Raw genomic sequence first — 26,260 nt, forward strand, 5'->3', positions numbered from 1 at the left:
TGGCCAAGGCTATATTATAACTCTAAATCTACCCAATAGAGCTTATATTGCTGGATTCAGAATATATCCATTGAGGAATATTTAGATGCCCTCAACATTTCTTGTTTCATTTGACCATGAGGTGGGGTTTTTTTTCTTTCTTCCAGAACCAATTCATTTCTGGCAGAGACAGCAGTGGGAGGCACAGAAAAATATGAGGCGATGGTTTTCCTTTCCTTTACATTTCAGCATTTGTTTTCATAGAAAACAACTGCCTGCCTGATAATTCTTCAGGCTCATTTAATGATCCCTGCTACAAGCTGATGACTTTGCAGCCCAGGAGGCAACATACTTAAGCAGCTGATGGGAATTATGTACACAGTTATTACTTCAGGGTTTGCACATAAGAGAAGTCCTGGAAAATCCTCTGAAAACAATTCTGCTTTCCATTGGATTTCACAGCCTTTAGCGATGTAGTCATACCCATCAGGTAAATCCATTAGAGAAGCAGGAGATAGCCAGGCTTCGCGCTTTCCAAAACAAACTCAAATTATATCATTTGAGGTTGATCCTGTGGTTTGAACTCAATGCCTATTTTAGAAACATTCACAGCTTAGCAGAAGTTAGCTGTGGCAGATTTTTATTTTTTGTAAACTGCCAAGTAAAACAGCCAAGTGCTTTGAGTTTCTTTTTCCAGTATCTGAACTGTAGACTGCACCCACTGAGGTCATGCAGCAAAGGTTTTTTGCTTAGGGGATGGCTCTTGAACTTCTCTTCTTCAGTATTATATTTGGCCAAGAATCCTTTCAACATTTTTATTTGAATTTCATGAGCAGCAGTAAGGAACTGCACCTATCTCTTTGCAGTGGGGAGAAGAGATTGTATCTCATATCTTGCCTGTATTGAAAACAACTCCCCTGGCTCCCAGCAAGTTTCCAAGTTCAGTTGAAAGTGTCAGCATTAACTCTTAAAGCCACACGGTATATCTTCCTAATACCTGGTGTGTCATCTTCTCCCATATCAAAATCTGCCCATCCAGAGGTCATTGTCTGAGGCTTCCTTAAGCTGGTCCTACCATCTGAAGTGTGGTGGACAGTGACCAAAAAGAGCCTTTTTAATGTAGATCCTCAGCTTTGGGATGCCAACCTTCCTAGAGAGACCCAGGTAGCACCCTTATTACTCTCATAGTAATGCCGCCAGGCAAAATCATTTATGCTTTCCACAGACTTTAAAGAACCTTTAGCATCAATAGTAGCTTTTTAAAAAAAACTTAAAATAGTTTCCATTTTTACTAGCTATCTGAATGGACGGTTCCCGTTTTAGTTCATTGTGTTAGTTTGTATACTTTAATAAAAGAAAGTATACAAACTAACACAATGAACTAAAACAGTAAGTAAGGCCCATGTGCAGGCATTTTGTACACATGCTTAAAGGTGTTGTTTTTTTAAAAAATTGAAACTAATAAGTTTCAATTTTTTAAAAAAACAACACCTTTAAGCATGTGTACAAAATGCCTGCACATGGGCCTTACTTACTGTTTATTCAAGCATGGACTCAGTGAGTATCCCTTAGATCTGAACATGCAGAAACGTTGCAATGTAAACCCAGCAGTAAAGCTTGTTTCATTGCAAATACTCCTAGGTAATGGGGCAGCAGCAGATTCGCATTACAACCAGCAGGTGGCAGCAAAGAGGCTCCTGCAACAGTCTTTAGCCTTGCAGCATCTGCGAATCAAGTTGCAAGCCTGGTTTACAAACATCCCCATCCCCATCCTAGTAGTGATTTCAGCCAATAGGAACTGCAGAACAGGATCTTTACCGCAAAGATTAGCCAGCCTGTTCTTCAAGCATTCGGCATGGTTAGAACCCAGCTCTTACAGACCTAGCCTAATAGCAATCAATCCGCTCTGTAATCTCCGCTTCACAAGGAAAGATAGTTGTGCCCAGTCTTTGTCTCTTTCCTGACCAGGGCTGCACCCCTGCACTGTTCCAGGGCCACTTGGGTGCAGTGTGAAAACAGGTTCTTACTTGCTGAGTGTGGCTGGGGAGGAGAGTGAGCATCTATAGCAGGTCCACCCAGCATGCTCCTTTCACGGTGATGCATTTTGGGCTTCTTACGAGTGCATTAACAGCAACCACCACTGGGTGCTTTCTGTTTTTCCCCTACAGAGATTTACCTGTTTAGGTGCCTCTGGGAAATTAAGAGGTCTCAGCAGCACTGCACCTAGCTGCCCCATGATAAAATTAAAAAATCCATGAGTTTAAAAGTGGGGGGGGGGAGTGGAAGGAGTCTTGGGAGTCAGAACCTCTGGACCACGCTGCCACACTGCCGCTGGACGGACTGCTTTTATTTAGCATTCCTTCCTTAGATTAATCTGATCATTGATAGCAGGGCCATTTATATTTTCAAAAGACCTGGAGCAAAGGAGTTACCAGTATTTTCCACCCCTTAGTCTCTTGGGTTTATGATCTAAGAGCTGAGTTTTTGTAAAGACTTTTCATTTTAGTCGGCAAGAAAGATTTGGCTCTGTCATCTTGAGTGCATATGAAGCTGTTTATACCGTCGTCAGATCTACAGTACATATTATATACTAATTAACAGCACATCTCAAAAGTCTCCGGCATGTGCTTTACCCAGTGAGCTGGGGCTTCTTCCCAGATCAGATCTCCTGACTATGTCTGAGAACTAACTTACCAAACTAACTTACCAAACTGTAAAATGTGGGGGGAATTTGCCTGTTTCCTAAATGCATGGTAAAGTACTGCGATACAGATGATTGTGGCTGATTTGGTTGTAATCTTTGAGTGGCTGCTGCTCTGCCCATAGTTGCTGAGAATAAAATGAAAAGCAGAGGGGGACCTGATACACCATCTTGAGCTCCTAGGAGGAAAGGTGGGGTATACATGTAATAATAAACAAATAAATAACAAATTAACATTTGCCACACGTTAGACTGCATGGCCATTTTTTTCAAAACCGCACTATATATTAAAGAAGACAGACAGCCAAGCAAACCCATGGTAGAAAATATTAGCACTTGAAATGTTGAGCCCTAGGATACAGGGGAAGGTATGTAGGAAGCTGCCTTATTCTGAGTCAGACCATTGGTCCATCTAGCTGAGTACTGTCTGCACTGACTGGCAGCAGCCCTCCAGAGTTTTTGGACAGGGAACATTTCCAGCTCTACCTGGTGTAGTTGGGGGTTGAGCTGTGATTCTTCCCCACAAGTTATTAGTTTTATGTTCATTCTTCACTAAGAAAAGCTGTTCATGTTGACTAACTGGCCTATCCGGAGATGTTCTTGCTGTGTATTATTTTTCGCTTTCCTTTCGCCATAGGATACTCCATGCTACAAAGCAAAGAAATAATTCCTGTGGCAGCCATCAGCCTGTTGCCCCCACTGCTAGTTGCCATCATGATAACGGTGACGTTCTATCTCTGCCGAACCCACAAGCAGAGGAGGAGAGCCAAGGAATGGCCCCAGAAACAAGTCCAGCACCACCCACTGCCTGAACCCAGCAGAGCCACTAGCTACGACGAGATACTATCTGTCAAGATCGACCACCGTGTCGCCTTGAGCACTGCCTGCGCCAACAACATCAACCACAACACTGAACTGTTGCCTATTGAGCTAGATGAGCGAGTTGGGAAAGGGCAGTTTGCAGAAGTCTGGAGAGCAAAGCTGAAACATGCCTCTTCGGGACAGTACGAGACGGTGGCAGTGAAGATTTTCCCCTGTGAGGACTATGCTTCCTGGAAAAACGAAAGCCAGATCTTCAGTGATGCCAACCTCAAGCATGACAGCATCCTTCAGTTCCTCACAGCAGAGGAGAGGCACTCTGGGCTCCAGAAAGAATACTGGCTCATCACGGCCTACCACAACCAGGGAAACCTCAAGGATTATTTGTCCAGGAATGTTCTGAGCTGGAGGGACTTGCAGAAGATGGCAGGCTCCCTAGTGAGTGGTGTGGCTCACTTGCACAGTGACTACACTGCCTGTGGCAGTCCAAAGATCCCCATCGCCCACCGGGACATCAAAAGCACCAACATCCTCATTAAGAACGAACAGGAATGTGTGCTCTGCGATTTTGGGATTGCGCTGAGGCTGGATCCAGCCTTAAGTGTGGAAGATTTTGCAAACAGCGGACAGGTGAGTGCTGTAGAATGAAACCAGCAGAGCAATCCTTTCTGCTTGATGGAAAGTAGAAAGATCATAGCCTCTTTCATGCGCTAGCCATGCAAAGAGTTCTGTGCACTGTGCAAGGGGCAGCTGTGCCACTGCACTGGCCCCACCCCAAAAGTTCATTTGATTTACCAATCCCAGCTTCCATGTGTTGAGCATGGACATTTGCATAGCAGAAGCCTGCCTATATAGGTTTTCCATGTGATCTAGAACCCTGCCTGAATGGGGATCCAGGTCACATGAAAGCCTACTGCATCTGTAGAGCATGATGCTCACAAGCTTCCCCTGGACAGCCTGTTCAGCATGTACATCTTGGGGGTGGGGCCAGAAGTGCTGCCTGCTGCCCTTTCCATGGATGGAGGGCCCTTCTATGTGTGAAGGGAGTCGTTCAGAATGTCAAATATAATAGTGGACAGCAGGCAGTATGAAAAAGCTCTGAAAAGGCAATGCTACTATGGAATTTGCCACAGGCTTTCGGCATGTTCCATATACAAATATGCAGCTATGATTTAAGAGAGCGCCCTGCTTGTTGGTACATAATTGGCTTGGAATCATCCTTGTTGCTGAATGACAAATAGCAACTGTGTTCCGGGTTCTAGAGGGTATCTTGTTTTCGGCAGCTAGTTTGTAGTCAAAGGCTGGGGCTACTTTATCTTCTCAAGCTCTTTGTGCATTCAAAATCTAACACCACTGCAATACTCAGTCTTTCCCCTCATGGTGGAAAAGCAGCAGGGAGAGGAATGATTTGAGCAGAAAGCTGCCCACTGGACAGTAGTGGTACTTTCCTCCATTCAAACTCACAGCTGCCCACAGTACCTTTTGGTTTGAATGAAACAAACAGAAAACACAGGAAAGAAGTTCTCAGTTATTGTCACATCTAATTTGGGCCTTGGTTCCCATGTCACTAAGGTCTGGTAAGTTTAGAGAAGATTTTATGGACACCATCAAGCTCTTAACTTTCCTGGCTACCCTATACTTGGACAAAAACCTGGAGATAAAGGGGTGGAGCACAAAAGGTCCAGTCTGTATCACAGATCTTCTAATGCATTGCAGCCTCCTTTTAACTTGGAATCACCATGGCTTCTCTCCTCTACCCCTTCTAACACCTACTCAATTTATGGTCAGGTGGGCACTGCCAGATATATGGCTCCTGAAGTTTTGGAATCTCGAGTGAATCTTGAAGATCTGGAGTCCTTCAAACAAATGGATGTTTATTCCATGGCTCTGGTTTTATGGGAGATTGCCTCCAGGTGTGACGCCATAGGAGGTAAGTCTATACCAGCAGAGTCTGCTGTCTTCCAAGCCCTGCTTTACAGGTCCACTGGGCAAAACAAAGAAGCAGCCAGAGGGAGGTGGGAGCAAACCTTAGTGCAGAGAAGCTAACCTATGGCCACCCCACCCTAGATGTTGATGAACTAAAACTCCCAATATCTCTAACTGCCAGTCATGCAGGCGGAGGCTGATGAAAGCTGTAGTTCAGCAAACATCTGGAGGGCCACAGGTTAGCCACTCCTGCCTTAGCAAAAGAACGCATTTCTCAGGTGGAAGGAGGGCATCTCTTTCAAAAATGGGTCTCAGGTAGCAAGGCTGGGAAAGGCTCCTGGCCCCAGGACTCAAAAAACCACACTGCTCATAGCCAAGGCTATGATCCTAGGATAGATGGGCAAATGACCTGTCTCAGTAGCATGGGGATTCATGTGACTCCAGTGGAGATTGTATTGCCTCTCCACTAGGAAATGATTGTACCATTTTATTATGTTAAAATAGGCATCACTAAGAGGCTGCTAAAATGAAAGAAAATACCAAGAAGATTGAAGGAATCGTTTGGAGTGTGAATTGTCACTAAAGGAACCCATGTTTCATCAGCAGTAATAAAAATTCCTTAACAGGGATTAATTTATTGCTTTAGCATTTCCTGTTACACAATCAGGCTTTGAACTGGTAGCATGATAACCTGTCCTGCTAATTCAAAGTGATTTGGGCTTGTGCCAATTCTAATTCTCATGAAATGCAAGTCCAGATGCTAACATGTGGAACAGTCTACAAGGGCAGCGTATGTGAAATCTATGGGCAAATGTGTCAACAGGATGGTGGGGGTGGGGAGCTAGACAGCAATGGTGCAATATGGATTTGGGTTCATTTATCTGTCATTACATTTATATCCCACCTTTTCTCCAAGGAACTCAAGGTGGCATGCAAGGTTTTCCCCTTTCCACTTTTATCCTCAAAATGAACCTCAGGTTAGCCTGAGAGGCAGTGACTGGCCCAAGGTCACCCCGTGAGCTTCATGCCTGAGTGGGGATTGGACTCTTGGTCTCCCAGGTCCACCACTACAACAAGCAACAAATACTTAGCAGCCTCTGCTGTGTCCTACAATGTGGTCCATTAAGGAAGTACCTGTTGTACATCCACACACACACACACCCCCTGCAACTGCACATCTCAAACACAACCTGGTTTGGCTGTAGGTGCTACTACTTTTAACAGTTTACAGGTTTTAAAACAAACTGTGGGCATCAACCAGCCAATACAGTGCTGCCAATACTAAATGAAGCAAGCTTCTTTTCTGAAACATACAGTGGCATTTCGACAAATCTTTAAATGTGCTGCGTGAATTTAAAAGTGTCCCCTGTTCACAACCTGGCTGCCAAGCTATGTTATCAATGAACGGTTCTTCATCAGGTACAGCTGCAAGCCACGACTAGAGGTAGTTTTATTATCCATTTCCTGGTGAATGTTCTCGGTGGCACCACAGCACTGCCCCGACAAGTACATAGTCAATATGTATCTAAATTGCACGCACATCTAATTTACATCAACTTCCTTGCAGAGGTGAAGAACTATGAGCTACCTTTTGGATCAAAGGTCCGGGAGCAACCCTGCATGGAGGTTATGAGAGATGTTGTATTGCATGGTCGAGGGCGTCCAGAGATACCTGGCAATTGGCTGGTGCATCAGGTAAGTACAAAAAAGCAAGGTAAAATTTATGGCTTTGCCAAGAGAGTACCTCCTTTTGCCTACTCCTCCTTTTGAACTGTTTCCAGTCAAGTTTATAACCGAGTTTGTTTCTTCTTCCGTCCTCATCCAAGTTTGTTTTCTTCTTCCCTCCTCATCCGTTTTGTTTTCTTTTCTTTTTAGATCGTAAGCCTGAGGGCAGGGGCAGTCTTATTTGTTATTGATCTCATGTAAGCTGCTCTGGAATCCTTTTCCTCTGAAGAGCAGGGCAAAAATGCTTTAAATAAATATTTCTGAGCAGCAGACCTAGAGGTGTGTGGCTACACAAACAACATTTGCAGAAAACTTGAAGCTCCCCCCCCCAAAAAAAACGCTGCCCCCCTCCCTAGGTTTCTGGGGCAAAATGGAGACTTTGGGGGGGGGGAACTGAAATTAACATAATACTTACTTTCTTATCAAACCTAGTATGTTTTAACATAAAATGCATCCTAACTTGGTATAGTACAATTTTATATTTGGCATATTTCTGAAATGCAGAGCTGCTTTCTGTATGTTTACTCATAACTAATACTGATTCTGTTCGGTGGCACTCTCAAAGTACCTATGATTACACTCTCAGAAGAATAAATGTTTTAAGTTTTGTACAAGCATTGTTGTGAATGCACACAGTATCGAAGAGCACAAGCTGTCAACTGCTACCGTATGCTGCCTTGTACATTTTCTTATCTTAGTTTTTTGCAATTTGAAGAGGAAAAAATAAAAGCTAAAAACAGAAATCAATAATTTTGTATTAAACAAAGTGAAGTGTGCTCGGTGGACAAAAATGGCCTCATACAGTCACAGTCCTCTTCTCCTCTTAAGGCGTTGTCCTGAGAGAAGGGTCTGTCTGTCCCCCCACTTTCCATTATAACACTGCCCGAGACCCTTCCAGTCATTTTTAGTTGCCCCAGCAAAGATGGAGCTGGCTCCGGCAGGACTTGCACATAAGCTAACGGGACAAATGAGGCAGGACAGAGCCTTCTGCTTCCCCTGGCTGGTCAGCTCTATTGGGCTAGTAAAGCAGATCATCTGCTTCATCTGTTTGACTGGCTTCCCATACTGGCTGCAGAAGAAGTGTCTTCACTAATCACCAATACGTGTCTGAAAGAAATCAAGATTTATTGCAGCTTTCCCAGTAAATCATCAATATATTTATGTAGGCAATAGCATCAAGCAGAGTTTTTTTTGGGGGGGGGGTGGAGGTGAATGGAATACAGTGCCCCTTAGAGGGAAAAGGAAATCACGCACAAGGCCAAAGATCATGTTACTGAGCCAGTAACGCACACTGATTGCTCTTCTTTTTACTTCAAAAGTGGGCAATAATTGTAGTGAAGCAGTTCCCCCTAGATTTGAGATTGCTAACTTCCCAGCTTCCTTCTTAATTTCAGGGAATGCATTTCCTGTGTGACACCATCACAGAATGCTGGGACCATGATCCTGAAGCCAGACTCACGGCTCACTGCGTGGCAGAGCGGTTCAACCTGATGGTGCAGACTGATTGCGATGACATCCTCAACAACAACAACAACAGCAGCAGCAGCCATGGCAGCAGCCTTGGTGATGAGGCAAGCAAAATGGGTTGCCCAATAGATGAGAATCAAGGGAGTGACAGGAATATCCAATGACTGGAGAAAGAAATAAAAGCTGGACAGAAGCACCAATGGGCATGCCACTCAGAAAAATATATATATACCTCCCCCAAACCCCATTTAGTTCTCTGAATGAATAAAACGTATTTATAAGCCCTTTAAATTTACTAGGCAAAAAGGCAGAGTCACTGTACTATGTTCAGCATGCAATATAAATCATTTTATACTTATTTTAAATGTATAACACAAAAAATCTTTATTTTTAAAAAGATTCACAATAGGCATTTTAAAAAACCCACTCAATGTTCTTTCTTTAAGAGGGGGTAAGGCAGAGTCTTGACCCTAGCCTGTTATTAGATCACACAAGAAATTGCTGGAACCATTAGGTGTTAATCAGAGAACTCCATTCGCTTGCTTTAAAAAATAAATAAATAAATTTTTCTATTAACACAGGCTTCCAAAGTTTTGAAAAATTTGTTACATCTTTCAAAGACTTTAAGAAACCCAATATTGATACAATGTTGACTCCTAAAGTTAAGGTTTGACACCTAATTTCCACTATTGTCATCTCAGCCAAAACCCACATTTTGTCTTAGCGGCTTATTTGTTCTTTAAGCTGTTCTTTCACTTTAATAGAACATCTATTAAATTAGAACTCCAAAGGAACACAGTGTGGGCTTCCAAGTAAGAGCCAGGGCTTTTCAGCATCCCACCCTTTCCACAGGAGAACTGCATGCCACCTGAAAAGCCACTTGCGAAAGTCACTGCTCTCTTTGGACAAAACAAGGTGTTGGCTACTGGATGAGGAAGATCTCTGCACAGGCATGGGGCTCTCTGGATTTTGGACTAAGATTGCAACTGTAAGCATACTGCGGAAACCAACAGGAGATACTTGAAATATATATATTTATGTTTTACAGTGAAAGACAATGGCTTGTGTGGAAACCTGACATTCTGTAGCAGCTATTGGCAGATTTCTATTTCTTTTGTATCGGCTGATTTCCATGAAAACTATACAAGTTCATGGAAGCATATAGCTTGCCTACAATGCCATCTCATCTTACTCACAAAAGCTGTGGAAGCTCTCTGTGAAGAGAAATCTGGATGCTACAGAAGTGGCATTTGTGTCATGTGCGTGTTTAAATAGACCAGAGCAGTGTGGGACAGGAGAGAGAGCAGAGATATTCTTAAAAGCCCACAAATTCTGAGCTGGAAAATCCTATTCCACAATTTGGAGCTGAATATGCTGTCAACATTGAGCACCACATTGCTATGAACACAGACAAAAAAACCCCAAACAGTTCCGTTTGGTAGCTTTATTTCCTTCCCTCCCCATTTCTCACACATGGAATTGTACACTAGTCGCATTAAGATTTCAGTGCATTTCACAGCAAAAAAAAAGTACAAGGGAATCTTAACACATGTGCATAACCCCTCCCCAATTCCCCCAAACACTTTTCAGACTTTGTGGAAAATGAGGGTGATTACTTAACCACCCTTGGGTGCATTCGGATAACCTTTCCCCTTAATATGGAAGAAAAAACTAAACACACTTGACCAGCACACACACAGTTTGAAGGTTTTCATGATGGCAGGGAGAGGCCCCACTGTTGACACAAACCAGAAGATGACAGATAATGGTATATACACTGATTGGAAGACTACATCAGAAGAAACAGAGTAAGGCACCACTCTTAGAAAAATTAAGGTAGCTTGTATTAACAAGAATGAAAGCCATAAATCAGTACTATTCTTAATTGCCAGCAATTCTTAGACTTCAATAAAATATTGGTATCATAAAAAAATGGACGTTTTTACCTGAACATGGTTTTCCGGTATCAGATTGCAACTGGTTTTGTATGCAGTCCCACAGCAAAAAAAACAAGCCTTCTCAGGTGTTGTAGAAAAACCAAAGTGACGGTCTTTGTACTCAGTGGGCACACAAAGATGTTTGACTTAGAACTTACACAGAAGACAAATGAAATCACTTGCCTGGGCAACCTGTAACACTGACTGTCTCAGAAATGATCCATGGAGAACAGTGAGTGGGGGCAATGAGCTGAAGTGTATATATATTTAAAAAAGGACACATCAGCCAGGTCTGAGCTTCAGTCTCTTAAAAGAGACAGAACATCTTCAGGGTATTTACAGCAGTTTGCTAAGGAAATGAAGCTGGTGGAAGGTTAAGGGAAATTCTAGAGCTGAAAATTGTTCTGAATTTTACACTTCTTCTCCCACCTTTCTCTCCACAACTCTTTCACATATAGGAAACACCCCACAGTTACAATTCCAATCTACTTTAGAATGTTGTGGGGGTTTTTTGTTTTTTAAAAAGGTGTAGTTTACATGACTCCCTCATTCTTCCACAGCCATGCACACATTGCCTCCGAAGAATAATTAAAAAAAGAAGTGTCAAGTCCTGATCCAGACAGTTCAATAACACTGATTCCAAGGTCAACTTATGAAGAGCTTCCTCTTCAGGGTTTTCAGCGAGAATAATAATTCAGAGCAGCAAAAGGTGTTTCTCTATATGGGCACTGAGTAGTTCAGAAACAAGTGGAAAATGGAGCACAGATTGGGAAGAGCTGTTACTCAAGAATCAATTCCACTTGGGCAGAACAGCATAGCAGCTCTGAATGCTACTGTTTCTAGAAGATTTTATATATATATATATAACATCTTAGGCAGCTTTTGCAGTAGGGTGTGCTTAGAAAGAATACAATACACAGTTCAGATAAAATCTTCAGTGCCATATAAAATGTTTTTTGAAGTGGGGGGAGAAGACATACCTGGCAAGATTCTCTCTCGCTATCTTTTGATTTTCTGCAACTTTAAAGTGCCCTAGTAGTTTATTCCATTATGCTTACTTAATTTTGTGCAATTGTATAAAAATCCCAAAGGACTGTTAGTGAGACACAGCATTTTGGAAGTTGTAGGGATTAGAACAAAAGAGAAGAATAATTCTGAAGAAATGTCATCTAGTTTGTGTCTGCTGGTTGATTTTGTACGGCAGGCATTCTTTTCCAAAGAGGGTTATAATAAACCCAGCCATCTCCCTGCAATTCAAACAGAGAACAAGATTACTCAGTTGAAGATATTTTTTCCATGTAAATTCAATGGTGAGTGCTAATTGTCTTAGGAACTGAGTAGTACACTACTGCCCAGAGACTGACCATAACCATAATATCTGAAACCACAATTGAATCCTTCTCTCAAGCCACAGTTGCTTGAGTTTGGATACCTTCAGGAAACCGACAAATTTCAAATCAGAAGCTGAATATACAAGTACAAAACTGGAGAGTTGGAAGGGGACTACATATGTCTGAGGCTCACTATGACTCCCTTAGCAGAAAACCAGAGCTTTCTAATACATCTAGGAACACAGGTGACCATTGTTCTCACCCTGGCATCTGATTGGCTACTGTGAGAACAGGAAGGAGTAGATGGACTCTCTTTATGTTCTTATAGGAAGCTCCCTTATACTATGCAAGACTATTGATCCATCTAGCTCAATATTGCCCACATTGTTTGGCAGTGGCTCTGCAAGGTTTCAGATAAGAACACCCCCAGTCCTACTAGGAGAAGCAAAGGATTGAATTTAGGCCCTCCTGCATACAAGTCAGATGTTCCAACACTGAACTACATATGAACTGAGTCAGTGTATAGTCTGGCCCTTACAAGACAAGAAAGCCTAATTTTGGTCTTCTCCCTAGGCGCTAGAGATTCTTCACCATAGCAGCTAATAGTTCATGTTAGGAGATAGGGTGTGGCTTCAGACAAGTCACAAAATCTTATGCTTGCAAGATAAGGATAATAATGCTAACCTACTAGACAGGGTTGTTGCAAATGTGACTTATTAATATGAAGCCAAAACTACAGTTCATTTCCAAAAAGGAGCATATACATTGAGCATATACCATAAAGAAACTGAAGACATTAATCTATAAAAGAAAGTGGCAAGAAAAATGTTCCAGCAGAGGCTATTTATATTCAACCACCTTCTGTTTATATGTGAACTTTTCAAAATAATGCAAAGAACTAAGCAGAGGAATATTTTTTCTATTTACAGAGGCAAGCAGTAGCCCCTATGACATGCTGGAAGGTTGGCATTTTAAATATTCCACTTGTGTTGAGTTACTTACATCTTTGACGAAGTACTTAGTTTGCCATGGTTCTCCTGTCTCAGCCCGGAGTCGTTCTTCACTTCTCTGCCGTTCCTCAAGTGCTTTCTTATGCTCTGTTGCCTTATCAATGTCCCCGTCCCTCAGAGACTCTGTCACATGTTGCCACAGCTTCCTGAATTAAAAAAGGTACAACTGATTTCAAGCTCTCTTAGCAGGTCAGTGTGTTGTCAATACTTGCAGCACACATGAGCAGAATTCACATCTGTAATCTTGGCTCCTCTCAGATTAAGAATAAGGTGAACCAAAAGGCAAGAAGGAACTGCCACCGCATCCTGGAAGTGCTTTCATTCCAGAAAAATTTATGAGGAACTTGCAGTGCAATATAGAATGTAGCTGTTCAATATAGCTGTTACCCAATTGAAGAATAAAAATGCATGGCAGCAGTGGACAACCTCAGTGCAGCCACATTTAATGAAAGTGCCAAACCATTCTGTGAACAGCCTCTAATTCTCTGGGGCATTTTTTGAGAGAGCCTCCTATGCCCCATTTTGGTTTTTCTTAGGTTTCTCTAACATATTTTTTTTAAAAAACAAAAAAACCCACTTTGGCTCCCACAAATATGAATGAAAAAGAAATGCAGGCATCTAACTGTACCCAATGTGTTAATTGTGAAAACATAAAAGAACTTCTCTTACCTGGACTCAAATGGCCCTTGTTTCTCGATGGGTCGGACTCGTTTTCTTGTGACAGACAGCTTTGTCAAGTCCATGCATTTTGTCTCTCCGTTGCTGTAGGTGAATTCAAGGATGCTATTCCATTCACCTTGCACTCTACAGACAACAGTGTTGGTAGCATTCTGTTTCACCTCACCAGTAACCCTAAAAAAACAGCATTCAAAAAGTAAAATGTGACAATAGGTAGATTAGCCCACACTTTGTATTCATGTAGGGTTACAGCTCACATCGTGTTATTTATTTTTAGAAACAGAGGAATGCATGCAAGTTCTAGTACAGCAAGATTTGAGTGCTTGTCATCTTATTTGGAAATGTGTTTTAAAAAGCTACTGTACATTTCTATTGTTTAACTATGCAGCTAGTTCAAAATAGCTTTCAAAAGAAACAAAATAGTAAACTTAGGAGCCCACTAATTATTTTTGCGCTCATCTCTTGCATATTACTTCTTTAAAAATCATTGTTTTCTATTGATGGCAGCTCAAGAATTTCATGCCATGGGGGGGGGGAGAGAGAGAGAGAGAGGGAGAGACTTAAGTATGTGGCTTATACTGAACAACAAAGCTTAATGGGAACTTCACCAAATTTGCCAAATCTAGTGTACCAAAAAAAGGAGCATTTTGCTTATAATTCAATGCTACGTGAGTTTCTGGTGGTCTCCTCTAAGTTTTCTAAGATAGGAATACATTAGACCGGATAAACGCTCCTCTGCATCAAGGATGGCTACCCTGTATCCCTTTGGATGTGGCTGGACTTCAACTCCCATCAGTCCCAACCAGCATGGCCAATGGTCAGGCATAAGGGGAGCCGCAGTCCAGCAACATCTTGAAAGGCCATTGGTTGGCCACTGCTACCTTAACATGCTGATTACAGAGAAATATGCAGTTTTCCCAACATCCTGTTAAAAATTACCAATGCTAGCCAATACTAAATATGAAATAGTGTCTAGATATTATACTCTATTTTAAGTAAAACTCCCTCAAACCAATTGTTTCCCTAACATTATTTTAAACCTAAGCAAATGCGAATTGTACTATGGAAGCTAACTTCTGCCTCAGCAATTCAGCTGTGCACAATACAGTACAATTCCGCTCAATAAAAAGTATTTAATAGTAAAGTTCTCTGAAAAATCTATAGTAACATTATTTTCATTACAATATCAACTAGCAGCAGAGTCACTATGACAGCATTTTCTCTCCTGTACTTATGACTACAAAAAAGCTCATACAAACACTAATCCAAAGTCTCGTTGGAAATTGAAACTACAGTCAAGTGCTTTGATGTATTTGATTTATTTGAAATAGTTATTGGCCATCTTTCAAGGCAAATGCTCTCTCAAGGCACTTGATATAGAAGCATAAAATTAGGAAGCACAATTTCAATAGCACAACACAATACATAACAATCTGCTATTATTTTCCACTACTTCCCTGCCAGGGGCCAGAGTTCAATCAATCTTTTGCAAATATTTAACTAGTTAAATAAATCAAGGTGGTTTTAGATGCTGAAAATCTAGTTGAGATTCCTGCATCGCAGGGGGTTGGACTAGATGACCCTGAGGACCCCTTCCAACTCTACAATTCTCTGAAGATCCTTTTCGAGTTACTGATACTCTTTGACTTCAAAGGGACATTCCAATAAGCATCAAAAGTATTTCAGAAAAGGTTTAGCTTCCTTTTACATGTCCTTCTCAAGTTTTCAGAACAAAGTGGTGAAGTGGCTTGCTTAGATCAGTAGTAGCAGCAGCAGCAGCAGCATACATGGACTTCGTTTTACAACATCCAGCTCAAAAGAGGAAGATGAAAAGATGCCATTCCCATAAGAATGTTACCTGCAATTGATTCTGCACTACATTACACAAAACGCCTGCCAACCATAAATACTTACCGGTGAAGCTTGCCACCATAGAATGGTTTGGTATGGAAAGTAATACTTGCAGAGTATCCCGTTTTTGCACAATTAACACTGACTTTTCCTCCCAGTTCTACCCAAGGGACAGTCAGAATTGACCGAGCATATGCACAAGGCAGAGAAAATGTGTATTCCTCTCCATGTTCCAAGAGACTTAAAGTACCTGCGAGACAAGAGAGATTCACATCAGCTCCACATAACAGAAACAAATAATTCATACTCCCCATACTTGTATTAGAGGATGCAGAGAACCAGGATTTTTTTTATCATTTAGGATCATCAATCATATATCACTTCGGGTGACAACAGCCCTTTTCTTTTAACTCACAGAGGAGCTGCTTGCACAAACAGTATATGGTTGTATCCAACCAAGCTTGTTAGTTCATAAAAATATTTATATACTGCTATTTCATAAAGTTATCAAAGTGGTTTACAACAAAAGTACATAAAAACATGCAGCAAAAACCATATCAGAAAGATTAAAATCAGTTGTTGTTCCGTTAGTGCAAGGACTTTTGCCTGTGCAATATAACTTCCTCTCCCTGAGACAACCCCCACCCCGCGCACACCCGCAAATAGCTCTGGAGGGTTGGGAGATCCCTTGGAATAGATGGGAGGAAGTCCTATTGCATAGGTGGAAATCCTTGCTCTAACAGGACTTTGTTGGATACAACCCATAGTATATCTGTTAGGAAATTATGATCATTAACTGTAAAGACAGAAAATATATCCCCTGTTTTTCTGTGAGAGATAAAATTCATTTGGTTCATCTCCATTTGCATTTTCTACTTGAGGCCAACATAGTTTAGAACAGTAAACCCTATGACCCTTCCCCCCCAATCACAATTTCTCTACATTTCTGAGGCTTGCTGGTATCTATGTCTCACTGTGACTTGTCAACGACAAACATTAACTGTCCCACTCAGATTAGTTCCACCAAACAGCCCTACATTACAAAAATGTCTCCACTGTATAATAAGTTGAGCAACAGAGTAAGATTAGTTTTCGGTGCAGGATGGATGGCATCACCTCTCACAAGGAACTAGAGCAAAGCAACAGTTTCAGAAAAAGGGGGTCTGTGCACTTGAAATTCTATAGAAAATATCTGAAATTAACAGAAATGTGCAAAGAAGAAACTGTTGAAGCAAAGAAGAAACTGTTGATACTGAATGGAATGCATACTAGGGCCAGGACATAGGCATCATAAAAGAAGACACAAAAGACATCATCTGGAGACAAACATTTTTAACATTGTCATGTGCTACAAGATTACCAAACTCTGTTGATCATCCCAGCTGCTCCCAAAACAATTGAGGTCCCCTGTAAGTGCCGGCAGGAATGGAGCCTGTCTTCTTTTCTGACCAAGAGACGGAGCCTTGGAAGGAACACCTAATCCTGTAGGCAGTTGCATCAGCACCTGGCTGGGTCAGAGGGCATAAAAGCTCAGCTGCCCTTGGGTGGAAGGTTTGCCACCAAAAGGGTGGCACTAAAGGGGTTCATTCCTCATAAGGTGTCTGTGCTTCCTGCACAGGGTGAGAACCTGGACAGTGAATTGTATGACTGGAGAAAGTTGCCAGATTATCCCAGGGCAAAAGCCTGCAATGTGAGTATGAGGCAGGATTGGAGTGTGGCAGGGACTGGGTGGTTTGCACATGCTTTTAGTAAAGCTGTTCTTAACCAGGTAGGTACCTTCTGGGATAACTGATGGGTAGTAGTACATCATTGTTGTTGGGCTGTTATTTATATCATGGGCTTGTGAAGAGCTGCCTTTATCTCAGTGAACATGGTTAGGGAGATAAATGGCCGTGGGAGGCACGTTATTACAGAAGTCGAGGGAGAGGCTATTTACACCTTGATTTGTGCTACCACCTCTCCCATGGCTGGGTTCCTGGTGGTTGATCTGCTGTGGCTATCAGCCTGCCCATGGTGTGTATGAGACCTGGGTGGGCAAGCTGGGAGTTGATCTGACTCAGCTCTGCCTACCTTACTACAGCATCAGCAGAAATAGGGCAGCAGTGGAGTGGATGTGGCCCGCAGTACTTCCATCTACATCACCATAAAAACCCTGTCTTGGAGCTGGTTGTTAAGGCCTGTACCTGTTGCCAGGCCAAGAAGACAGTCAACAAGGGTCACTGCTGGTTTACCATCTAGTCTGCTGCTCACCAGCTTATCTGACCAAGCTGATGGGCATGGTGATGGAGGAACCCAGAACAATAGTCCTGGATGATGTCAACATCCATGCAGAGGATGCCTCAGGTGTTCCTTTTCAGGACTTCATGGCCTCCACGACAGCCATGGGGCTGTCCCAAGTTATCAATGACCCAACACAATGGCCAGGGCACACCCTCACTCTGGTCTTTGCTCCAGATAGAGGAAGGGGTTGTCTGGAAGTAGCAGGGGGTGGGGGTACAGATCATCCTGTCCTCATGGACAAACCACTTTCTGGTGAAGTATGGTCTATTGGCTTTGATCCAGCCCTGCAGGGGTGGGGGACTGAATTGGATGGCCCACCCCCACCACTGGAGATTAATGGAATCCAATGGATGCCTGAATGCCCTGGGCTTTTTCCCCAGTGTGTAGAGCAGACAATCCGTTTGAAACTTCATTGCAGGGTTGAACAGTGAAGCGCATGGAGCTCTTGACATGGGCATCCCTGAGCATCTCTGGCACCATGCAGCCCTTTCTTCACAGTTTAGATCAGTGTTTTCCAACCAGGGGCCATATGGCCCCTGCCCCCCCCCAAGGATATTCCGGGGGGCACAGGTCAAAATCTCATAAATGGGGGTCCACAGCACACAGCTGCCCCCCTTGGCTTTGTCCATGGGCAGGCCACAGGAAGGAAACAAGGTCGGAAGGGGGCCACGGTTGGAAAAAGATGGGAAAACACTGGGTTAGCTGACAAGTAACGCACAAGTGGTGAAAGACACACTGTGAAACCGACCAAACATGAGTGAGCCTATTGTGGCAAGTGGCTAATTGCAGCGTTCTCCACTTACCTTCGCCAACCATAGTCACTCCTATTGACATTCCTAGGAATTTACTTTTAGTCCAGACGTGAGCATTGACACACATATTCCTTTCTACACATTCGGCATAAAACCCTGAGACTGGAGGGTGATGGGACACTTGTTCCGCTACAAATCTGACTGTGTGGTAGTCCGACTCTGCTTGTTCCTGTGATTCTTCTGAGACAGTCCCTTGCTCAGAGAGGGAATGGGACGAAGAGTTACTACTCGTGTCGGACGGTACTTGGCTCCTCCACGAGCAGTGAAACGTTTCCCCGATGATCGGGTTGTATGGCTTTTTTGCTATCGCTCCTTTGCGACCTTCATGAAAGGAAGTGAGGTAATATTCAACAAAGCGGATCATCCTCTCCTCGGGGCTGGCGCCGCTGGAAATCGCAATGAAGAGATCTGGGTGGGACATGAAGTCAGCATACATTTCCAGCAAAGAGCGTTTCTCTAATATAAAAGTGGGAAGTACCACCTGAAAAGAAAAAAAGGCATGAAAGCACACCTAAAGCTTTGAATTGCAAGCAAGGCAATGATGGGATAAGGGTATAATGCTTTTCTAAGCAAAGAGCACAACCTTAACTAGCGCAAACAAGAGGAAGACATGTTACTTTGTGTATTCTTAAAACGCTATGAAATACTTCCTCCCTCTCCTCTTCTTTAGGTGTTCCAACACAGTGGAGGGTGGCTGTCTGAAGCTAAGGTATCGCTTATACTTATCGGGGCTCCCTGTTTGTTCTAGAACCCTTAAATGTACACCAAGCCTCCACAAGTGCAGGAAACTTCCCATTTCAGTCCATGGTGGTCAATAGGAATGACAACCTGGGGTGAGATTGAGATGGAGCTAGTACACACTCTCTCTCTCTCTCTCTCTCTCTCTCTCTCTCTCTTTGTGTGTGTGTGTGTGTGTGTGAGAGAGAGAGAGAGAGAGAGAGAGAGACTGAGCAGATTCCTTATTACACAAAAAGATTCCTAAATAAACAATTCTGAGAGCGCAGTTCAACTAGCTGATATAAACTCAAGTGGTAGGAATGTCTTCAGTGAGGGTTTTTTGTGGGAAGGGGAGCAAAGGCTTAATTCCAAGTTAATTAAGTTGTCTGTGGAAATCCAGATGTGGCTGGGCCAGCCTTCAGTTACAGAAGCACTTCCCTCTCAATTTCAAAAAGATTAATGTTTCAGTCACTTACTCTTGTTAAGTCCATGCCAAGTTTGAGTTGAGACAGGAGATGCAAGATAATGCTACGCTGTTCTTCCACGGCTCCAAGGTCATCCTCTTTAAGTTCACATGTGTCCTCTATCTCCTCATCTGGGTTTATTTCCTCTGGTTCCTAGTGTAAATTCCAAAAACAAATGACACTTCAAATAATTTACCAGCCCTAAATATCTGGGATTTATAACTTAATCCTTCTTCCTCCCAAGCACGACAGTTCAGTCATCCTCCCAAACCTCACAGATAATCACTCATGTCTCAAGAAACATCATTTGTAGGAGTAAAACCGAACAATGCCACTTAAGGCTGCAAGCTTCAATTAACAGTGTGATCCTGAGAATGACGAATCAGAAGAAAGACTTAGTCCCAATTAAACATCCTAACTAATTTCTCGGGCTGACTGAAGAGAATATCACTGTTCATCCAGACACACTAGCTCTCTTCTCCCTATGGAAGTTTTATTTTTTTAAAAACACAAATTTTATTTTTAGTTTCTCTGCAAAACTAGCCCATATGTATGATTTCACTTCCAGAAATGAGAGACACAAGCTAGTAAAGCTGACAGCACTCAGTTTTTTTAACCAATGTCAGTGTATCTCTTTGGACTTCTGCAATATAGGTGGGATTTCAATATGCTAATTTTTGTGTGTCTCTAGGGTGCTATTAAAATAGGAATTATTATACAATCTGGATTTCTACATTGATAAAAAAAAAACAATAAAGATGGTTTAGCAATGAATAGTAGCCTTTGCTTACGAGTTCTTATGCTGTCCAGGAGCATTCTTTAATGATCTCAAACACCCACCTCAAACACATTCAGGGTTTTGGTAATATGCACATTTACTTGATCTGTTAATTAAAAGCTGGGTGTTTCATCAACTGCATTTTAACTTCAGATGATAGACCTGCTTAATAGATAGGTATAATCAGATTTTGTCTTTGATGGAACAATTTTTTTATATATTTCTAGTACTTGCTGTCAGTTTCCTGAAATGAACAAGACAAAATCACTGAGTGGGAAATTTAAAAACCCACTTTAATAACAATTAAATGTAAAACAAAAATAAGAGTAGTAGCATATGTTATGTTTCATGCTAATGATGCTTAGTTTCTCCTATGTAGAATGGTGATTTCAAGTATTACAGATGGAAAAAAGTGGGAACAGTAAAAGTTCTCTGACAGGCTTGCCCTGAATATAAAATGTGCCAACACACAAAAAAGAAATAAATGAAGTATAGCCTGCATGTATCCATGTATCACAGGATATGAAGTTTACTCTCCCAGAAGGAACTCCTGCTTGTCCTAAGTGGAATAGCCAAACTACAAAACAGCTGTAGACCAAGCATAGCAGAGGTTTTTAGTAAGATGACCTGGCTTGCCAGACACAAAGGTCTATTAGCTCCAATGGCAGAGAGGGAATGATATATTCAGTATCATGTCTCACCTTGGAAGAGGCAGACTGAAGACAAAGACAGATAAGGCACACCAAGTATTTGTTTTTAATTAATTTTAATACTGTATTTTAAATTGCTGTATCCCACTCTGGAACCTTAGGGTGAAAGGCAGGTAACATTCTGAATAAACAACAAGGAGTCTTAACCACTTGACCACTATGGTATCTATCAAAATGAGCAAAGCCTATTCAAACATACAGACCCAGGAGTTGCCCTCCATATTCCACAAAATGTTTGTCAGTGATATTAATAAAGGCTTCTAGAATAGAAGAACTGTGAATGCTTATTGTTCCCATGTCCCATTTGAAGCACCCTTCAAAGCTATACTGAGTAGACATCTTCCTTTAATAGTTCCTCGGAAAGGTGCAAAAACATTTCCTCCCTCTTCCCTGCTTTCTCTACAGGCGCCAAAATGCACCAGTATTTTAGGCTGTGATGACGATTCTCCAACAGTAGGTCTGGGAATGCCAGTGGGTCCCAGTGCACTTTCAAGTGGGCCTCACCAACGCAGCCCACACCATGTCTCCTCACTTGCCCGCCCTGCCCCTGCCGTTTTGGTTGGACTGATGCCAGTACCAGTAATTCCTTGCTGAGAAAGATGGGTGGGAGTCAGAGTTGGGGTGGGGGAGGAAAGGGAGTTTTCCCTTCTCTGCGAGGAAAGGGCAAGAGGAATGGAAGGAAATTAGAGATGCAAAAGGCTAATACTTAAAAATAAGTAGCAACTGGAAATGGAAAGAAAGGAGATGAGTGGAAAGCTGTTGCAGAAGAAAGAAGTGAACATAAAAGGGTAAGGGAGGAGGAAAGGAAAAACTGGCAGCTTAGGTAGATAAGACACAAGTGTTAAAGGAGAAGAAATAACAGGAGATGAATAAAGACTCTGAAATGGGGGGAACAGTATAATATAAAAAGACTTCTCCATCTAGAGCCTCTGAATCAGCGAATTCTACCTAAAACGGGCAGGCTGAGTCATACCACCTCAGGGCCAGTATCTGTACTGCGGAACTTCTTGCCACAAGGAAATTGCTCTGACAGGGAATTTAGAGATTTCCGAAGCGGAATTAGGTATCAATAAAGAACGATGTCAGTAACTGCCAGCTGATTATGACTGTCCCCGTCTCTACCTGCCACCATTTTGTAATTGTTTCTGCCCCTGCCCTGAGACCCAACAGTTTTGTAAGTGGTAGCCTTCAGTCCTCTGGGGGTAGAAAGTTTGAGAATTGCTGGGATACCTGAATTAATTTCCCCACAATTCAGAACAATTAGTCCACTGGTTTGTTTAGCACTCCCTCCTGTAAGCAGGTGCCTTGGCCTTATTTGGGCAGCAAGCACTATTTTCTCATCCACCTGCTCATGTCACACCATATTCCGCCCTGTGCCATCCATGGCAAGCAAATGACTATCAAATTGCTCTTCTCTCTAGCAGACTGACTACTCTTTAGTGTCTACAGATGAACTGCTAACCTAGGCATTTTAGCCAGAACTAGCAGCCACCACAGCTCTGCATACACACCTCTCTTATTTGGCTTCTCACCTTAAATGTTGCTTGCTCTTTTTTCTGGGATGGAACTATGGTGGATATTCATCCCAGTGTGGGGAGAAAAGTAGCTGAGAGAACAGCCCAATTCACACTACTACTGCTATTGTGGAAACTCAAAAGCTTTGCAACAGGGCTTGCTCATTCCAGCAACTGGGAGAGAATACTAAGGAACGGGGGATACAGGAGCAGAATGGAGGTTGGGGGGCCGCAAGAACAGCATAGGAAGTGGGCTATGAAACTGACTCTTGCCTGTGGCTGATGAGGGAGATGTGATTGCATTTTAAATCATCTAGTTGCATCTTACTAAATGAGTTTATTTATTTGCTTGTATTTGTATTTACTTGTATTCCTCTCCCAGCCTTGAAGTTCCCTGCTCACGGCATACTGCACTCCGAATTCTATTCAGTTACATACACTCATCATTTAGGAATGCTTGGGTGTGTGGAGATTTCTGCCTCAGTGAAGAATGGGTTGGGCACCAGGTCGTTTCAGGTACAATTCAGTAACTCTTCTAGGTAACACCGTCAAGTGCTGCAAGCAACAGGGTGTGCAGTGGGAATTTGGCATCTCCTAGAGCAAAGTATGGTGGTAACCAGGGAGAAGTAAAGAAAAGCTGTAAACAGTCATCAGAACAGGAGCAGCAGCCACGACGGGGCAGGCAGGGAAAGGGAAAGGGAGCCTATTTTCTTGCATTGTCTCTCCAGGGTGCGAACAGCTGCTGAACTGTCAGTAAGTATACTGGCATCCCATTCTTCCAGTAAGGGTATTCCACTTCTGTAACTCAGTTTCTTGTTTGGAAGCAACCATGATTCAAAGCCTAGCTTTGGCTTCCAACTCATTAAAAAAACAAACTCACACGCACTTTAAGTAATGTTTAAATCAAATGGGCAATCACTAAATTTCTTCATTTTTAATGTGGAAAATGACAGCATCCATTCACTACAACTTTCATTCATGCCAAGGGTCATGGTTTGCTTTCTGAAATATGGTCATATTACAATTTTTTTATAGCTTTCATTATACCCTTTCAATTTAAGATGTTTTAAGATCAGATATGTAGTTTTACAATGAGATCTTACAGCTTGTTGCCCCATTACTATTCTAATCTGCTGTTAATTTTTAAGAATGGTATCTATAGATTAAGTGACAAAAAAAATTATATTAAAAACATCCAGTTTCATTCTCACTTTATCTTGACTGATTTTGGCACATATACCTGGAAAGATTTTCACTGTTTAATCTGCTTATGGCTTTGTAACTATATTTAACTGCATGGGATTTATTATAATTTACTTAATTATTCCTTTCATCAATGCTCGCTTTTCCATATTTCCTCCTGTTAATGACAGAAGGGAAAAAGCTACAAGTTAAGAAGTGATACCTGTACTTATACTGTGTTACTTCTTTCTGTTTACACTCACAGAAACTGTTTACACTCTGATTTTTTCTCAATGATGCCTACTCAGAATAGTTGTATATTAAAAGCCTGAGCCATCCCTATTTCTTAAGTAAAGGAGGGGGAAAAACCAAGAACAAAGCACACAACAGGGGCTTTCATGTTACCTTACCCTGGTTAGCTGACTGGAACCTGAAATGGACTGCTCCTCTCTGATCGATGATGGCTTGTTTTGATCTGCTGGAAAATTCTGATCTGCTCCATTTTTGAAGTGGTTTGGCAGGGAGATCTTTGGTTCCAACCAACTGATAGTTGTCCCTGAAGCAAACGAGAGTTTACGCTGAAACTTGCTCATATTCTAGAAGCGTATTTTGTTTTGTTTTTCAAAAAGGCAACTTTCATTAAGCAGCTTTACTCCCCCCTCCCCCCAAAAAGACTAAAAAGCAACTGAACTTGCTCAAGCAGCTACAAAAAAACAAAAATGGGTGCAGGAGAACACCACCTCCTCGGGTCATTAGAATGATGCCTGTGATTGGGCCATGATGAAACACACAACTTGCTCTGGCGGAGGAGGAGATGGGGTTACGAAAGGTGTAATCAGACACCAGTTAAAGAACCCAACAAGACTGGGTTGTTACGTAATCCCTTTGGACAGGTTGCAGCATCGACATTCTAGCAACACCATTAGGGGAAACAATTGCAAACTGCAATTTATTTCTAGGAAGTAAAGCTAAAACTAAAGAACACATGTTTTGCCAGCAGTCTTGTTGGTGCAATGACCTGGGTGGGGGGGGGGGGGATACTTGGTTTTGCACAGCTCAATAAATCTCTGTTGAATAAATAATAGTTGCTTGAAAATAAAAGCTGCATCATTTGGAAAACTGTCACCCGTTTAATGATTCTGGTGTCTCCAATTACCCCCCAGCTAGTCTATCGGAATGGATACAATTCCTCATCAATAATGAAAATGTTCCATTCTGTTCTCAAAGGCTAGTGTGTGTAGACTCTAATAATGCCCTATTAAAAGAAACACATACACAAACTTGAATAAAAGAACAGTCAAGCTGGGACATAAACATTATTGGTAACTTGGCATCTTCTGCTGATCACAGTGCTGGATTCTGAGCTGAGCTGTTACACCAAACAAGGACCCTGGGGAAGTTCAGCAGCAGCAGCAGCTATCTAGGTTGACTGAACATTCCACTTCGGGTATGATCTGAAGGCACATGAGGCCACCACCATTTGGAAACTAAGCAGGTCTGGTCTGGGTGTGGTTGGTGCCTGGATGTTGACCACTTAGGAACGCCATGTACACCTTTGTGAATTCTATGAAAGGAGTGATGTAAACTCATGACAGACAAATGCTAAAGTGCAAGCAGCAAAGTGGGAATGTAAGAACTCCAAAGTACTGAAGGCATTTAAATGTGTTTCCTATGTTGCATAGAAGAGAAAGATCAGATCAAGATTTAATTAAAAGAAGAAGACAGAGCAAATATAACTCACCAGTAGGTAAGGACCCTTTTTGTTGTGACGCATGCTGGAGCTGAAGAATGTGGAAACAATCATTTAAGCAATTCATTGTGGCCATAGAGGTTGCCTTGAGCATCAGCAGGTCTTGGTCCAAGGAAGAAAGATGGCCAGAGGAAGGAAGACATTCTATGTTCCTTACCAAGTCTCTCTGCTGTCCCTCAGCTTGTGACATCATCTAGCAGGCAAGCAATGCACAAAATGCTGAGGTTTGGGTCATCTGAAACATCAGCTGAACTCTCATTTACCTAAAACTCCTTGTTACTGAAATTCAGTGTGCCAACATAACATTATGAAAAGAGCACTTGGGCTTCATCCAATCCCCTGAACTCTTCAAACATCCAAACTATAGAGATTGTCAAATGAAGCTACTTCTTACTTCAGTGGAGGCAGTGGGACAATGTCCTTCACCACGCCCAAGAGCTAACGGCTAGTTATGGGGGCACAGGACAGGTCATACATAGCCTGCCTTCCAGCAAAAAGGAACAGCCAAGGGCTCAGCAAAAACATCTGGGGAGGGTGTGTCTGCCTCCATTGCCTCCCAAGTCTCTGCCTAATTATAGGGCCTGCCTTGCGTTGCAGAAATGGCTTGAGCAATCTGATGGTTCTTTAGT

The 26,260-nt window shown here is 42.3% G+C and overlaps 2 protein-coding genes across 6 annotated transcripts in view; one reads left to right on the top strand and one right to left on the bottom strand.

Moving 5' to 3' along the window:
- Positions 1-10,625, top strand: part of LOC117054444 (TGF-beta receptor type-2-like) — a 46,275-nt gene extending 35,650 nt beyond the window's left edge. For all 3 annotated transcript variants that reach the window (XM_033163300.1, XM_033163292.1, XM_033163281.1), the window contains exons 4-7: positions 3,318-4,129; positions 5,288-5,429; positions 6,993-7,120; positions 8,545-10,625. In XM_033163300.1, coding sequence (XP_033019191.1) covers positions 3,318-4,129; positions 5,288-5,429; positions 6,993-7,120; positions 8,545-8,781 — 1,319 coding nt within the window. In that variant the 3' untranslated portion in view covers positions 8,782-10,625. The remainder of the gene's footprint in view (positions 1-3,317; positions 4,130-5,287; positions 5,430-6,992; positions 7,121-8,544) is intronic.
- An 836-nt stretch (positions 10,626-11,461) lies between these two features.
- The window catches only part of OSBPL11 (oxysterol binding protein like 11), a 45,280-nt gene continuing 30,481 nt past the window's right edge, over positions 11,462-26,260 (bottom strand). For all 3 annotated transcript variants that reach the window (XM_033163247.1, XM_033163266.1, XM_033163257.1), the window contains exons 6-13: positions 25,623-25,824; positions 24,292-24,437; positions 19,710-19,850; positions 18,508-18,997; positions 15,488-15,674; positions 13,565-13,747; positions 12,888-13,041; positions 11,462-11,801 (exon numbers count right to left, since the gene is read on the bottom strand). In XM_033163247.1, coding sequence (XP_033019138.1) covers positions 11,724-11,801; positions 12,888-13,041; positions 13,565-13,747; positions 15,488-15,674; positions 18,508-18,997; positions 19,710-19,850; positions 24,292-24,437; positions 25,623-25,824 — 1,581 coding nt within the window. In that variant the 3' untranslated portion in view covers positions 11,462-11,723. The remainder of the gene's footprint in view (positions 11,802-12,887; positions 13,042-13,564; positions 13,748-15,487; positions 15,675-18,507; positions 18,998-19,709; positions 19,851-24,291; positions 24,438-25,622; positions 25,825-26,260) is intronic.

Source organism: Lacerta agilis, chromosome 1, assembly GCF_009819535.1.
Source record: "Lacerta agilis isolate rLacAgi1 chromosome 1, rLacAgi1.pri, whole genome shotgun sequence".
NCBI lineage: Eukaryota > Metazoa > Chordata > Lepidosauria > Squamata > Lacertidae > Lacerta > Lacerta agilis.